Source organism: Elaeis guineensis, chromosome 1 (assembly GCF_000442705.2).
Source record: "Elaeis guineensis isolate ETL-2024a chromosome 1, EG11, whole genome shotgun sequence".
NCBI classification, from domain to species: domain Eukaryota; kingdom Viridiplantae; phylum Streptophyta; class Magnoliopsida; order Arecales; family Arecaceae; genus Elaeis; species Elaeis guineensis.
The window spans coordinates 175,118,215-175,135,088 of NC_025993.2; the positions used below are offsets into that span (position 1 = coordinate 175,118,215).

Below are 16,874 nucleotides of genomic sequence, written 5' to 3' on the forward strand. Positions count from 1 at the left end.
CTTGAGTACAAAAAATGCTCCTACACAAACAACTTAAGTATCACATAAAGCTGACCCAATAGTCTATGCACAAAAAAAAGAACCACACATGCTACTATGTTCTGTTTTTCCTTAATTGTATCAGTGTAACCAATAGTAAATATTCATTAGACTTGACCCATATATCATCTAAATGGTCTAACCTTAACCAGCTTTGCATTCAAGAACTTCAAGCTTGAAAAACTTAAAGAACTTGATGCTTATATTGAAAATTTAAATGTACGTCCAGTCACCAAAAAATGGCTAGAGTCATCACCAGGAGAGACACACATCTCATTACGTAGTAGGAATTATTGCTCTTAAGGCTTGCTATTCATGGTTCAAACATTGTTATTATGATCAATCGCCAAGGCAGTTGGATGTTGAATGGGCCTCAAAATACTTGGGAAACCCTCGCCTTGACCACCATATATTATTGTATACATAGAAATATGATATGTAATATAAAGTACCATATGCTTATTTTATGTCAGTATGTGTGTGTAGTTAGACTTTCAATTTCTCATAAAATCCCTGCTTACAAAATTAACTTTTTAGCCAAGGACATGCATCTTACTTTAGCTTCTAGGTTGCCTCATGTTTGTTGCTTTATCACTCTAAAACATATCATCTCACAGGCTTTGAAGTTTGATCAATGATTCAAATACCACGGGCCATTCCAGTTTTTCTATGGGATGGGATGGGATGTGCCGTGTTCTGACAATCGAGATGGTGGAAAATTCCATCCTGTCCAGGTGCCCACCCATCTTGTCTCATCTTGTCACTTTGATCAGTGCCCCATCCTTACACTTGGGATGGTGGGACTCCGCACCATCAAATTGAGACTTATCATTGGATTTTTTGCACATTAACGGCCATCAAGGTTGTTAACTCCACTGACAAAATAAGAAACACGGCATCCAACTCATTACTCATGTATTTTTAGTATATATGTTGTATCTATCTGTGAGCACGTATCTGCATTAGACAATGAATATAGAAATACAACAGACTACATATACATATGTATATATGTCCATGTATGCAGAATATAGTTATATTGTAGCAATCTAAATATAACTGTCTTGATATATACACATGTACATATGTAGATGTTGTATACATATATATGCATGTAGTATGTATTTACATACACATGTATATGCACAAACTTACATAAATGCATGTGTCTATGTGTACACATGGAATCATATATGTCTGTATGTCCAGTATCTCCCAAATTTTCTTTCTTGGTGCGTGCACGCGTGTAAATTGCACATGGGTGCTAATTAGGTGAAAAACATATGTTTAAATCCAAAGAAAACTCAGACTTCATTGAAAAAGAATACAAATGACTTGAGTCAAAAAAATTACACAAGTGAACCAAAAAAGCATGTCATTCAAAACCATTAATAGGAGGTTCAGTCTTGTGCAAGATAGACAATCACGTAAGGCCAACAATCTGCAATTTCAGCTACAGTAAGATGGTAACAAAGATACACATCAGTACTTGTATCATGATTTATTTATGGCATTGGTAATATATTTAACAAATTATAATAGATCTTGAAGGTGTATTTATTTGTGGTTGAGTGCTCATACAAGATGTTTGTTGTGCATGCCTTGAGTCATGTTAATATACTAGTTTATTGAAAAAGCCAGGCATCTGCTTGGACAATTCGCTGGGTCCATTGCTTCAGGACTTGGGGTCACTTGTGCGATTTCACAACCACAGCCAAAGTAATTTGTCTACTTATTTGAACATTTCCTATTTAAGCAACCATAGGCCTCTTAACCATAACCAGCAAGTCTCACCTAGCTGCATGGCCAGGCTTTATAGTACAAACTATGGTATGGACATAATTTATATGACATCAACCCTCAATGACTTGGCACTGAGTTCCAGACTGAGGTAACTAACATTTTTAAAGGGACCACCAAAATGACTAGGTGGCCAATTGGCATTAAAAAAATTTACCTTATTGATCATGTTGTTTACTTTAAACAACGTAACCAAGAAAAAATCCAACAAAATTCCCGGAAAGTAGGAAATAGTCCATGCAAGAAGGAAGAAAGCATGGTTTGATATAGAGCATTTCATTTATCTCTAAGAAGAAAATCACGCTTACTTAAAATATTTCAAAAATGCTTCAGGTAATTTAGCCAAATCAATTATTCTCAAATCTACATAACAAAAAATATGTGCACCCATATTATCTATCTTCGCATTTATGTATGTGTACAATAAAATTTACATGCTGGCCAACTGAGATATCATAAGCAGTAAAAACAAATTAAGGAAATGTAAAACTGGAATCTACACGTGTAAGATTCTAAATTGGCTCTCATTACAAACTATTAAATGACTTGTACTTCATTAGAAAAGCCAGCCACTATATCGAGACAAACACAAGGAAAAAAAAAACATCCATGGTCAGTATCTCAGCACAAAAAATCTTGAAAGGTCAACAAACTCAATCAAACAATTAAGTACCTTTTCTTAGATTTGGCGGTTTTATCCTTCGCCAAGCATCTTTTACATGGACCCTGTGTTTGCCAAGTTGTTCTGCCAGTTCTTTCCATTTTGATCCATGTTTCTGTTGGAAACTATATGTGGAAATTGACAAATTCAGGGTTACGTCAATTATTCAGAGGGAAAACCTGAATCTCCCATTAAAACAGCAGAGTAAAACAACCAAATGAATAAATGATCTTGTCACAACTGGTTTAAGATAGAATCAGAATCTATAATTGCTAAAGCCTGTGGTTCTGTATTTTATGATGCATCCAGATTTAACCCTGACCAGCAGGTCGTAGATCCCACTATCTTGTCGATACAACATTTGCCCTAGCCTTTTATTCTTACAAAATCCTCATCGGCCTGACAAACTGCACGATAGCCTGCCAAGTGCTTGACCTGGATAATTCTTGGATCATTCTTTGAAATGATTGGTGATACCCACCTTTATTCATTTCTTTGACAAAAGAATCCCTGTGGCTTGGACTTCAAAAATTTGATTCCAGTCATGCTGGAGTGATTTATTTTATGAATAGCAGTTATGACTTATGATGGTGCAAAGCATCTTTTATTAGAAACAAGATTTATAAAGCAAAAAAAGCATAATCCATTCCAAACTGGTGAAGAAAAAATGGATCATAAAAGCTTTTAAGCCAAGCAGGCACTCATTTATTTAACAAGAATGTTTCTCTTTTCCTTTTTTTCCCCTCTGGAATACATTAAGTAACACTTCAACGAAGTTTATGCTTCCAGTTAATTATTAAGTTTCATGATTTAAATCTCAGATTCCGATAAAACCTGGGGTCTTTTATTTCATATTTAAACCTCAAAAAACTCCAACACCAAAAAAACTGCACATCTTAAATTGTGAATTTCCATATTTTGCCCCCCTTTCACTCAATTGGAATGGCCAAGGAAATCCATTTGCCCCCATTAACCCACAAGCTTAAGAATCCATCCTTTTTACCAACTGTTTTCTTATACCATTACTCTTGTCCCAGATGACTTAAAAACCACTATTTAAAAAAAAAAAAAAAATCAAGCTTAGTGTTAACTAAAAATTAAGATCTGGCATTTCAGTCCCAAAAGTTGTTAAGTTTGGAACAACTATCTGAACTGAATTATCAATCTAAAATTAATATTCTTGCTATGTTGTTATATATGAAGAAGAAACAAATTTAGACATCAACTATGGGGTTTAATTTTTGTGGAGGTATTTCTGAGTTCTTTGGAGGAAATAGTAATTTGTTTCCTGAATGTGTAAAATCATGCACACTACCAATTTGAGCTAACATGATTAACAAATAATTTAATCTATGCTACATTCTTCAGCAATAGATGATTTCACATTATATCACAAGCCGGAATATGTACTAAATATTAAATCATCGAGCTAAAAGGTTTAATGATCCAAAAATCAATAATGGGCTCCCCAAATTGGAGATCCACCTGGTCAAGAGATCCATCACAATGCCCAGAAACCAAAAATCATGATTCTTCGAAGTCTCTAACCATGCATCAAGCGAGTGCAAGAATAAAGGGCTTTAAGGGCATGATGCAGTGTTTTGCTATTATCTAAAAAAAATCAAAACACAATGAATTCACACACCCACACAAACACGCACATGCGCGCGCGCACACACAAACATATACATGTACACACTTCAAGAGCCATGTTGTGATCAACAGTGCAGGTTTTGAATTCATGTGCCTTATCATGCATTTCTCACACTAGCAAGTTGGCTGCAACCTTTTTCTTTTCCCTTGTTTGTACCCACTAGATGTACAGGTAGAAGACCATTAAACATATCATCTTTTTGTCCTTGGTTATTTCAGGTAGCGAATATCACAATTGACAAAGTGGAATTTGGATGAGCCATCATTTATTTTGAATCATCAAGTCTATATCAAAAACTCAACATTTACTGTGTAGTCCAACCCTTATATCACAGCTCAAAAACTAGTATTTTCTTAACATACTATTCAACCCATCTTTTGAGATCTACAAGACTATTCTCATACATTAGGACCGGCTGCCCGGTACTATTAATGGAATCTCGCTAAACCATTTTGCAGAAAATACTTATGTTCAAGAATAATTTTTATTAATTTTATTCGTTTATGTAAATATAACTGATGCATCAATATAATTTCCATACAAATAATAATTATTTATAATTTATGTGCCAAGATGATTTCATTAACTAGTACATGTGATTTCAGGGATGGCTAAATTTATAAAATGTCAGATTTTTCACTCTTAGATATAATATAAATGCAATCTACCTTTATGAAAAAAGAAGGGTGTGTGCTAGCTTTTGCAGGTATTTGTTGCAGTATGTTAGACAATTTTTGGGACCTGATAAAGTAGGACCTAAGCATGATACTAAGAGCATGTCCATATAAACTACAAGAATAGTGAAATTAGATAATAATCCCCAAACAAGATCATGAAAAATACCTGCGGATTCTCTCATAATCTTCTGGATCCCACTTACGCTCTTCACTTTGCTCAAATAAAACATGTGCTCGATAACATATAGATTTGCGAGGCCTGTAAGGTATGCAAGTCGCTGCAAATTACAACAAAGAATTATTAAAAAGAAAAGATTATATGACATGGGCAAACATCATCCTGATTTTTATCAGTTAGCCCAATACAAGCACTTGTACTTGCACATACCTCCTGGCCATATATATACATACACGTGTGCATTCCCAAACACAAATGCACACATCCATGCAAACACATATCTACAATATGTCACTAGGCATTTGCATAGTTGCACTAACACTAGTCACTCAATAGGAGATAGAGAAGTCTGGCTCTCTAAAAAATACATGCTCTCTCTCTCTATCTCTCCACACACACACACAGAGAGAGAGAGAGGGGGGGGACTACTCTCCTCTTAGGGCATTTTTTGTAAAAATCCCCTCAATGAGATGGGATCCAACAAGACGGATTGGAGAGAGTGAAGGGAGAGAGCAGAAAAGTAGGAGATAGAGCTCTGGGAGGTCATAGGACCCAATCCCCATGGGATTTTTGTGGAAAAAAAAAAGGACCATGAGCTGGTGCTTCCCCCCTCCCACTTTCTGATGTAGCTGCAAGTGCTGTTGCAGTGCTGCAGCCACCTTTCAATATAGTGGGAAGAGGGTTTTGAAGGACAAAATGCAATCCTAGATTTTAAATCTAAATTTGATAAGATCTTTAAGTTGAACTTTAAAGTTCAGTGCAGGAAGCAAAGCAAATCTCAGCAACAATTTAATCCAGAATTAGATTAACAGCAACCATAAGAGCTAAAAATGAAAGACCAACAACTGAAATCAATACACCAATATCAAGTGCATCTAATAGTCCCAAAAAAATACATCCAGAAAATGAATCTTTCCAAGTTTAATTATTTAAAAGAAAGTGGATAAGTTTTGAAGGAAGGTGAAGAAGGTAATAGGTTATGATGGTTACGAGATAATGATGATTATCTTGGATGAGAAGGTGAAGATCGGCGAGGTTCAAGGTTACAACAGATTCACCGAATGTGGGTTACCAACGACCACCAAGGCTAGCAACACCACAGTGGACAAACTCCAGCACGAAAAGGATGAAAGGCAAGGAAGATCCGGAAGAAATTGAGGGAAGGAGAGATTGATCCGAGCGCGAGAAAGAAGCAACTACGAATCAGAAGATAGAGGGAAGCCGTATGTAAAGAGAGGAGGATTTAGGGTTTCTACGGAAGTCTTTCTTCTATCCTTCTCAAGCTCCAAGAGCCCATATTTATAACCTTTTTCTTCTTTCTTCCTTTTCTAATCTTCTTTTTTTGATTGATCCAAAAATGCCATTTTCTCTCCTTCCTCTTTTTTTCTCTCTTTTCTTTTCTTTCCCCTCTTTCTTTTCCTCTCTTTTATCTCTTTCCCCTTTTTCTCTTTGCCCTTTTTCTTGTCCTCTCTTTTTTCTCTCTTTTCCCTTTTTCTTTTCTTTCCCTCTTCTCTAATAAGAGATAAATCTGTTGGAGGATCATGTGGTCCCCGCAAATCTAGATTTGGCATCTCCGTTTGGCTAAAAAATAAACAAAAGGATTTAGTTCGGGTTTCGGTCAATCTATATAATCTTTCTCAAAAAACTTAAGCTGGATTGAATGAACACAACAAATAAGATAAAGAAAATAACAACTCGACTAATAAGATAAGAAAACGGCTTGAGGCACTGCATTACTTTCTCTTTGTTCTCTAGTCCATCCTACTAGATCAAGCGAAATCTGGCAAGATTTTCCCAAAAAGGCCCTTAAGAAGAGAAAATATCTAGTCCCCCCATTGTTTTAGCCATGAGATTTTAATTAAGATATACCATCTTAGTGTCGGATCCGGTACCGGGCCACCCTATTACTATGTCAGGACGAAGCTGGTTCGACATACCAAGTATCAATACGCCCCCCATAGAGATGGCAATCAGATGGATTTTTTCAAGTACCCAATCTATCGCGAATCCTAATAGGACCCAATTAGCAATGCCGTATATGATTTGGAAAGGATTTGGAATTTAAAATTAAAATATGTTCGGATTTGGGATTGGACCCTTAGGTACTCGCTACCCGAACCTAATTATATATATATATATATTATACACAATAAAGGGGTGAGAGGATTTGAACTTTATACTTTTAGAAGGCCGATCACTATTTGGATTCATTTATTTCTATTTGAAGCATTCCTTTCTTGGATTCATTCTATTGATAATCCACAATAAGCCTTGCTGAATTGTTCTCGAATAACTGGTGATGTGGTGTACCATATTGCTTCTAAATTTTAGTTTATATGATATTTCAATTGATCAGACAGGTTTGGGTATTTGAATAACCTAATCCGAATAAAGGTTAATCGGACAGGTTCAGGTACCCGATAGGTTTACCATTTTTTTAATGGGATAAGTTTGAGATTTTTGGATAATCTTGTAATCAGGTTTGGGACAGGTTTAGGTAGTCAGATTTAAACGGATTCGAATGTGGATGGGGCAAATTTTGCGGGTACCCAACTTGTTGCCATTCCTAGGCCCTCATATTGCATACTAGTACTAAACCAGTACAGTATGGTACATGCTATACCATTCAATTCGGTACAAAATGGCATACCTTGATTTTAATGGTCTAGATTACATAGCAACTTTTGTTTTCTTGTCCCAAAAATACCCCTTTACAATCTCACACTATGATCATATCTTCCTCTCTTTATGTCCTGACCTCACTTCCCTCATTGTCCCTTTCTACACCCCTACTCCATCGCCACACCATCCTACACCGCTGCCTCCCACATCAAATACTGCCTTCCCCTTCTTCCTTCACTGCCATTGTCCTCTATGCCCCTCCATTGTTGTGCCTTCCCTGCCACATGTCTTCCCCACCAAGCCCCAACTTTCTCTTCATCCTCCTATGCCTTTGTTTCCCATCTCTCAAATAAATAAAGTCCAAAACAATAGCAAGAGGAAGATCGATCACGGAGTTGGGAAGAATTTTTGAGATTCTATCCTTAGAAGACTCGAAATACTTCTTGGAATTAATGGAGATGGTGGCCTTCCTAATATTCCATGCCATCTTCACCCTCCTCCCCACCCTCTTTGCTCTGTGTCTCCACTGTTCTATTTGTGACATCCTCTAATCATTTCTTAAACCTTTCCTGAAAGAGATGGTTCAGAAGATGGTGGAAATGGTCCTAAACAGGTCGACAACAACGCTGTAGAACATTGTTAAGCATGGCAGTGATGTGGAAGGCGGGGCATGCGAGGGAGGGGTAGACCATTGGAGGGCAGTGGTGGCAGCATTCCTGTGGATGGGCATGGAGGGGGGGACCTTGTCCCAGCTATCTTCTGTGAAACCTCAACATGGCTGATGGTGTTGGAGGTGCACTGGAATAGACTCGGGTTGGCAATAGGGTGTTTGGTGACAGCGATGTCAAAAAGAGAGGTCCATTTTCTTTTGAGGGGGGGTGTTGGGGGTTGTGGCTGAGGTGGGGTGGGGGGCGGTGTTGTTTGCACTAAAGCTCGAGTGATATTTTTAGGGGGGAAAGGGCTAAATTGCGACATGATCAAAACCACTAAAATTTAGATCTCATAGCCAAAGTTTTAAATCATGTGGGATGGAGATCTCCCAGCATCTCCATGAACCAGGATGCCCTGCTGTCCCATCCCGTCCCAACAGCCATCTTGATCATACATCTTGATAGATATCCTCCATCTCTCTCTCTCTTTTTTTCTTTTTTTTTCCTTCTTTTTTTTCTTTTTCTTCTACCTTCCTTTCTTTTCGTCATCCCTTTCTTTTTTTCCTTTTTCTCCTTCCTTCTCTTTCCTTTCTTCCTTCTTTCCTTCCTTTCTTTTATTTTTTCTTCTTCATTCTTTTCACTTTTTTCTTTTTCCATCTTCTATTCTTTCTTTCCTCTTTCTTCTTCCTTTCCTCCATAGATGGGTTTCGGAGTCCCAATCCCGTCTCGGTCCCATTTTCTCATAGGAACAGGATGGGACCATCGAGATGCCACTTATCCCGCTGAGACATAAAACCTTGCTTATAGCTAAAATGATAAGAGGATTGAATACCCTCTTATAAGAGAAAAGTAGATGACTTATCTACAAAACAACAATCAAGTGTAAATATAACTTATTGATATGACAAATAAAAGATAAATTTGACATTTCTAAATTCTTATAAGAAGCAAGAAACATGCAAATTCCTGCCATAAAAGAGTGAAGCTTATAAGGATTGGGCATCAGGGCAATGGTCGTATGATTCAAAAATAAGCATCTAGGGTAGACAATATACACAACAATGTCCTGCCAACAAAAATATATGTATATATGGGGATTGACTCTAAAAAAAGTACAAAAAAACAACCCATTATATTATAAAATAATAATAACATCTCTATTGCTTGAGGAACTATTGTTGATTAATTGATTAGCGCTATGAATATGCACAACTATAAATGTTCCTTAAATCTCACTAGTCACGACACTCTGCTCATGCGAAATGCCTATATTATAAATAATTGTATGATAAATTGTCAAGGCTCGTGCAGGTGGAAGAAGTATCGATAATTTGCAGAATTAGAGCAGCAATCAAGAAATAATTAATTGGGCTAATTTGTAGATTCTTAGTCAACCATTGCTCTAGCTAACTATGTCTTCAAAGTTACTAGGTCGATACTCTACCTAATTATAGCTTTCCCAACATAGACTACATGACGTAATTAACTAAAGGATTAAGATTTATAATTTAAAATATATGTGAAGATTTAAGAGGGCAACAAGGTCGATATGGAAGAGGGAAAAAAGGAACAGAAATGGGACAAAATTCACATGGCTTGATGAGTAAAAAGGCAAACTGAAGTAACCACTTAATATGTAGGCTTACCAATTTCTTGCCAACAATTTCTGACTTGTCGATAACTTCTATAATGGAGAATCATATGGACACCATCCTTTCCCAGATGATATCTCTAAAAAAAAAATAAGAAAAAAGAAAACCTATGAAGCCTGGGCATGGATACAATATATGAATACAACATGACAGGTAATTAAATCTTGAAAGTATGACATTATACAGCAAGGATACAAAAATGAAATTATATGTATTTTTTATGTATGTATGTAACAAAACATCCATGAAACAAGATAGGCTCACAAAAGAACATAATCCATACATTATACATTCTTTATGTGATACCATTAACGCCTGCAAACTCGCCATTAAAATCCAAGATCACCTTCCATACTCTCTACTCAAAAATCAGCATCACAAACTCCAAAATTAACCACCAACCATGAAAAGCTAAACATTTGTTGAAAAGAAAAAAAGAAAAGGGAAGGGGGCGCCCGGGGGTATCGAGGAAGTATCTTGAGTATATTCGGGAAGTATACAGAGTTTTTTTTTTTTTTAATAACAAATAGGATACTTGACATAAATGTCAAAAACAAATCCTCGAAGTATTCAAGAAGTATCGGCATAGATACAATATTCTCTGAATGATTCTCTTAATTATTCTCCATAAATAGATCAATCTACAAACAGTCAAATTTTTCTCAAATTATGCACAGATTTTAAATTTATTCATGAGTCATTCATGAGTAATTAAGATATTTTTATGTGTTATTAACTAATGATTCCATATCTTGCTGCTACTAGAAATATTTTTACTATCATTTGTTATTCTTGACTCTCCTATGCTTGTATTCAGGTAAAGTAGACTACAGATATTTTAAGGAGCTTAAATTTTTTGTTTTGCTATGCTAATTAGCTCATCCAAGCTCTTTCCAAGCTTTTGACAAATTTGCCAGATTCTTTCCCAACTCCTAATCTCTACTAACTGAATTGTTCCTGAAGATTGAACTTATGATTTTGATATCAATACTTGATATGTATCAAATGCATATCCGATACATGCATGGCATGTAACTTGAAGCATATATTCCTCCTAGAAAAATCTTAAATAAACTCAGGTGGTCTTAGTCATTAGTTATATAAGAAAGAAAAAGAATATGATGATAAAAAGGAGATAAAACACTACTTCGATACCATGCTAACAAATTACAATAATGATTCTAACTTAGTTCGAATGTGTATCCAAAAAAAAAATGTTATACACAACAACTTAACAATGAAGGCAACATGTTTCCCAAAATTGAGTGACTTCTATCTGTATTTTATCGCATACATGAAAAAATGTTATTATTATGTAAACCTTCTTATATACAGTCAAGATTACATTTCAGTTTTGATTTCACTGTTATCGTATATTTGGTGCCGCCCCCAATCTAGAATCTCACACATGCAGCTGCTTGAACATATCATCCTTTTTACTTTTCTCTAGAACACATTACCACTAAAAGTAACATGTGCAGGCATATGTTTAGTCCCACATTCGCTATGCACTAGGTCGATATTGTTTATTTATATACAGCCAAACAATCCAAACAATACCTTCCAGCTGAGCCTTTGAAATCCTAGGTTGCTACAAATTAGGCAATGCGACAGATACAAAGCTAATATAGAAGTTAAGATCTAACTCTAAGGGGATTTTAGGATATCATGATTATTTTGACTAGCCACAACTATTTATGAAAAGCTGTAACCTCTTTTAATTAGAAGAGAACGCAATCCATATTTAGAAGACCTAGACCTCACTAATATAAAGATTGTGATCAGTTTTATTATCTGATTAATGAAAGGAAAGAGGACTTAGAACCCTACTTTTGTAATTTTCTTATTTTCTAATATTTCTCTTTTAAGAGGTCAAAGTTGAGCGGATTGAAGAAATTGCTTCCTTCTCTCCAAATAGATCAATTAAAATTGTTAATTTCGATAATTACTTAAATGCAAGATATAACTACCTTCTAAAATAGCTATAGATCATCTCTATTCCAATTTTTTTATATATAATATATTTTTATCTTTTAATTAATTCTATATCAAAATTTTAATTCAAAAATTACATTGCCCATATCAGCTTGGAAAAGATGTCTGCTACACATCAGTCCAGGCCAATTTTAGTGCCCCGCACCCTGTAACAGCATTTGGATGCTGTCAGAACAATATGGTAGTATCAGTGGTACCATATCCTAGCAATGATATTCAAATCCTTGACCAGAATAAATATTAATTGTTGTAGTCCAAAAGTCACCAAAGTTCTCGCATAGGCTAGTCAATGAGTCTCCATATATCAATGCAAGTGTTATTTAAAATTATGCAGTTTTATTGGTTATTTTGTAATGAATTTCATTACAATTTCTCTTGTATTTCAAGTTAAACTTCTCCTCAGAACTGCAAAGTTATCCTCCCATTTCTTCTTTTCTTGTTCTACTTTTGTAGTTCATCACCTTAATTTTTCTAAACCCCTACTGTTAGTTGCATTGAATTGGTAAGAGAGCGGCACTTTATATTCTTTCCATGATGACGTTGGGAATATCCTAGAAGAACATCATATGTATCCCGTATTCTTGCATCTTCCATTAGATAACCATAAAAATCAGGACCTAACCTACAAAATTACAATAAAATTATGAGATGACAAAAATGTCAAATGAAGATCCCATATATGAATATAGTCAACTTATTGAAGATATGAATAAGATCCCACTCTTCTATATTTCATCTTTGAAAATTTAAAATATAAAGTCCCTCAAGATCTTAAAAATTAAATCTTCGCATCTAAAAGCTAAAAAGTTGAAATACCAAGCACAAGATCTGGACATTAATGAGAGGATCCAGATTTCCTCGACAATAATGAATATGCCCAAGGAATACGAAGTTTGGTTGCCTGAACTAGGAGCACGGGCAAGAGTGAGACTCTAGAAAGAGAGAATCAACTTAGTCGATGACTTTGGCTAATAAGCTATGGAAATCCATCCATCTTGATTTTTTTCCTCCACTACCACTATAGTTCATCTAGATTAGCAGTGACAAGGCCAATGGACTAAAAGGAGCTTTCTCTATGATTTGATGAATTTCTGGTGACACATGGTGTATTTCATGTATGCACAATATATTGATGACAAACACTACACAATCAGACTTCACAAGTCTAGTGGACTGGATGGATCTGAAAATAATCACTCATTAAACCAGATAATGCAAATCATGCTAGCTGGAAGAGCAGTAAAAATAACATATTTAATAGATGATATACCTAGTTCTAAACTAAAATTGGGTTGAAATAAGACCTTGCACATCCAATAAATGGGTTATAGACTGGGTTAGTTGGTCCACCTACCAATACCAACTAGTTTGGGATTAAGACTTAGTTGAGTTGAGTATTGATGTAATTGTATAATAATGTTAGTTGTTAAGCTACAAAGCTATGATTTATATAAGGTTTATCTTAAGAGCCCTAGTTTTGTGATAGGTTGGTTCTAGAAAGCCCTAAAGTCATGAAACTTGTATTGAGGCTAGTTTAGTTCTTTCTTATTACAAATTATAAATATATAATGCACTTCATGGAATCTATATCTTTTTCTTTTCTTTTTGATTTTGCCAGGGAGTGCTGATATTTGAAACTTGATGCTCTCTTCTATGGATTCCAAGGTTCCCTTCATCTCGCTGTTTTCCTTCCTTTTCTTATTACTGCAGAGACTTGTCCCAAGCTGCACCAGGACAAAAACATAGGCCAAACACAGCCTGTCAAGGTGGGGCTTCAATACAATTTGTGAGGGGGTAAAGACTAAATATGTGCCAATGAAAGAAGACTTGGATGGAAGCTATGGTAAACAACCCCTTGATACATCCATTTTAGAAGACTGAGACTTGAAGCAAAATTGAAACAAAAAGTAGTATTTATTCGTTACATGCTGACCCCGAAATAATGAAATAAACAATAATATTTAAGTCTATTAATGTGTATACAGTCTGTATATTGCATGATTTGCAAGTAAGGTACCAGTGAATTATATGTGTAATCACTAAAAAGACCCTAATCCACCTATTCAGCAGCATCCTAAAGAGCTGTATAACGAGCCATTCTAGTAAATGGTAATATCCTTCATAAAAATAAGATTTTTCAACTTGTTTACATGCCCTCTCACAATCATGCATCATACAATTTCTTCAATCAAAAAGATCAAAGCTTAGGACTGGTGATGAGATGTTTGAGGCTTACAATTTTTAAGAAAAGGATTAGACAATTGACAAAACAAGAATTTTGCATTTTGAGTTCGTCTCTTCACATTAAATCTTAGAGAAAGTGGATCAAAACTCACAGGGCCTTCATTCTTTAAAGTACAATTAACATCGTGTCAGCAAGTTTCTCACTAGGAGGTGATGTGACTTTGTATCGACATAAAAAACAAATTGATTTTCCAGAAAACAGAATAATTAAAAGGAAAACAAAACAAGTACTTGGTAAAAAATATTGACTGTTAGATACTTGAATTCTAATTGCAATAACATGAAAAGAAGATTAGCTAAAGTTGTAGTTAAAACATAACAGAACAAACCTCTACATATTTTTCAATGGCAGCTTTGATTAGTTTATCTTCCTCTGGAGTGAAGCGCTTGCCTTGCACTAATTGCATTTTGCCATCTTCTTCATGTTCAGTGTCATCGGCAGGAGGAAACACCTCCACTTTACCTGAAAACCTAACCTTTCGGTTTTTTTCCTTTGATCGAGAGGCCTTAGAATCACCAGAATGTCTCTCACCCATCATGTTAGATGTCTCGTCATTTTCTTTATCTTCTGCAAATCCAGCATTCATTTCACTCCTGGGGACTCCTTCAGACAAGAAATTTATGCTTCTGTCCTCTCCATCCCTCTTTTCCTTCTTCCTCTTTATTTTCTTATCACCTCTCAGTGTAGTAGATGGCCTCCCATCAACACCAGCATCTGCAGTCTCCGTATCCTCTGTGCTGAATGCTTGCTTGACCCTCTTCCTTTTGTCATGCTCAGCAATTTCGAACCCAGCACCATCCTTTGTCCTTTTCCTCTTCTCTCTTTTATCTCCATTTGAACCTTTACATGCTTCATCGCAACCTGGCTCTTTATCATCTGCAATGACATGTTTTCCATTACCTGATCCATTTATACCAGCTGCCAATGAAGATGTAGAAACCTCCTTATACTTGTCCTCTTTCCTGATTCCCTTCTTCACATCCTCCACTATTGTTGTACCCACCTCATGGTTAGCATTCCTTGCTGATTCCATCTTTTTAACATTTCCAGCCCTTTTCTGTCTGTCATCAGTTACTTCATCAGTGGCATCTGTTTCAAAAGATTCTGCACAGTTACCAACTTTCACACTCCTATCCTTTTTTCGCTTCTTTTTCGTGTCTACTTGCAGATCAGTGCACAATTCATCCATTTCATTATTCTTGTTTTCCCCTCTTTTCTTCCCCTTATCTCTTCCCTTGTCACCAATCTTCTCATCATTGTCGTTCATACCATCAAGTCCTTTATGAAGCAAATCTGAAGAAGAGGAAATGCCATCCTCTTTTTCATTATTTCTCTTGTTCTTTTTCTTCTTTTCCTTCTTATTATCCTTCCTTAAATCCAATTGAGCCTCTTCCTCATCCTTCTCCACATCAGTCCTGCTCTCCTGCCCATCAGAACACCTTCCATCGATAACAGTCTGATCATCCTCAATCTTGAAACATCCATTCTTCTTCTTCTCATGCTTCATTGAAGCTACTTTAACTTCCTCCAAGGCATTATCCTTATTGACATCCCTAGCATCTACTTCAATGTCTTTATTTTGTTCGACGGCATTGCTCTTGTCTGCCTTCTTATCCTTTTTCTTTTTCTCTTTATGCTTCTCCATCTTTCGAAGCTGGTCCCTTTCCTCTTCTTGCAACCCGAGAAACAACAAATTTCACCAAAATTTTCTCTTTCTCAGGTTGTTACACCCATCACATCGGCAATTACCTGAAAACAAAGGAAAATTTCGAATTAAGAAACAAATCTTTCAATTCAACCAACAGATCGCTTGGATTTGGATGCTCCCACAGAGAAAGAACCTCAGTACCGTGTACGCAGGTCTCCTCGCAATCGTTACGGTTTTCAACTAAACCAGTGAGGATTCTTGCAGAATTTTATCGTTTTTATCCATAAAAGAGAGAGTTCTTTTAAACTACAACAACAACAAGAGAGATAGATAGAGTTGTCGGGGGGAATTGGGTGGGGGAGAAGAAGAGGGAGAAGGAAATGTGTGGGGAAGGACGGAGCGGAGGGAGGAGAGGTGGGCCTGGAGAGGGGCGTGGTGCGGATGATTAGAGCGGGTTCGCGAAGGGACACGGTGGTCGGAGGGGGCGGCTGGACGAGAGCTTGTCGGAGATGGCGGCGGCGACGGGGCCGAAGCGGGGATAGGTAGCTAGGGTTTCGAAGGAGGCGGGGAGCAGGAGAGAGACAAATATTTTCAAGAAAATAAAATCTTCGAGAAACTTCTTGGAAAGGATGGGAATGGCCCAAATCCAATAGGATATCTCTTCGCCCGCGCCATCTCCTCCTCCCCCTCCCCCGCCGCCACCCTCCCCTCCTCCGCCTCCTCCGCCTCTCCAACTGCCCTACTGGGCCCTCTCCTTCCTCGGAATTAAAATAACAAGGGGAAGAACCACCCTCCCCTCTTCCACCTCCTCCGCCTCTCCAACTGCCCTACTGGCCCCTCTCTTTCCTCGGAATTAAAACAACAAGGGGAAGAAGGGAAAAAAAACATGATCAATCTATGGGGGAAAAGGCCTTACCTTTTTTTTTTTTTTTTTCCGTCTTTCCCTTGTTTTTGTTGATTTTTCCTTTGCTTTCCCCCGTTTTTTCACATGAGTTCCGATCGGGTGGGCGGCTTGGAGCGGCCGAACGGGAGAGCTCGCGGGTATTTATTTAT

General features: G+C 36.7%; 1 protein-coding gene across 16 annotated transcripts in view; it reads right to left on the reverse strand.

Annotated features, from left to right (window-relative positions):
- Positions 1-16,874, reverse strand: part of LOC105039705 (uncharacterized) — a 31,988-nt gene extending 15,114 nt beyond the window's left edge. For 6 of the 16 annotated variants that reach the window (XR_012137162.1, XR_012137158.1, XR_012137161.1 and 3 more), the window contains exons 1-5: positions 16,023-16,637; positions 14,502-15,922; positions 9,928-10,012; positions 4,998-5,109; positions 2,513-2,625 (exon numbers count right to left, since the gene is read on the reverse strand). Coding sequence is in view for 7 of the 16 variants with exons in the window: in XM_073249348.1 (XP_073105449.1) it covers positions 2,513-2,625; positions 4,998-5,109; positions 9,928-10,012; positions 14,502-15,818 (1,627 nt within the window). In the remaining 9 variants the exon portion in view is untranslated. Of the gene's footprint in view, positions 1-1,392; positions 1,493-2,512; positions 2,626-4,997; positions 5,110-9,927; positions 10,013-14,501; positions 15,923-16,022; positions 16,644-16,737 lie in introns of those variants that run through there. The other 10 variants (XR_012137155.1, XR_012137152.1, XR_012137153.1 and 7 more) reach the window with 7 other exon arrangements.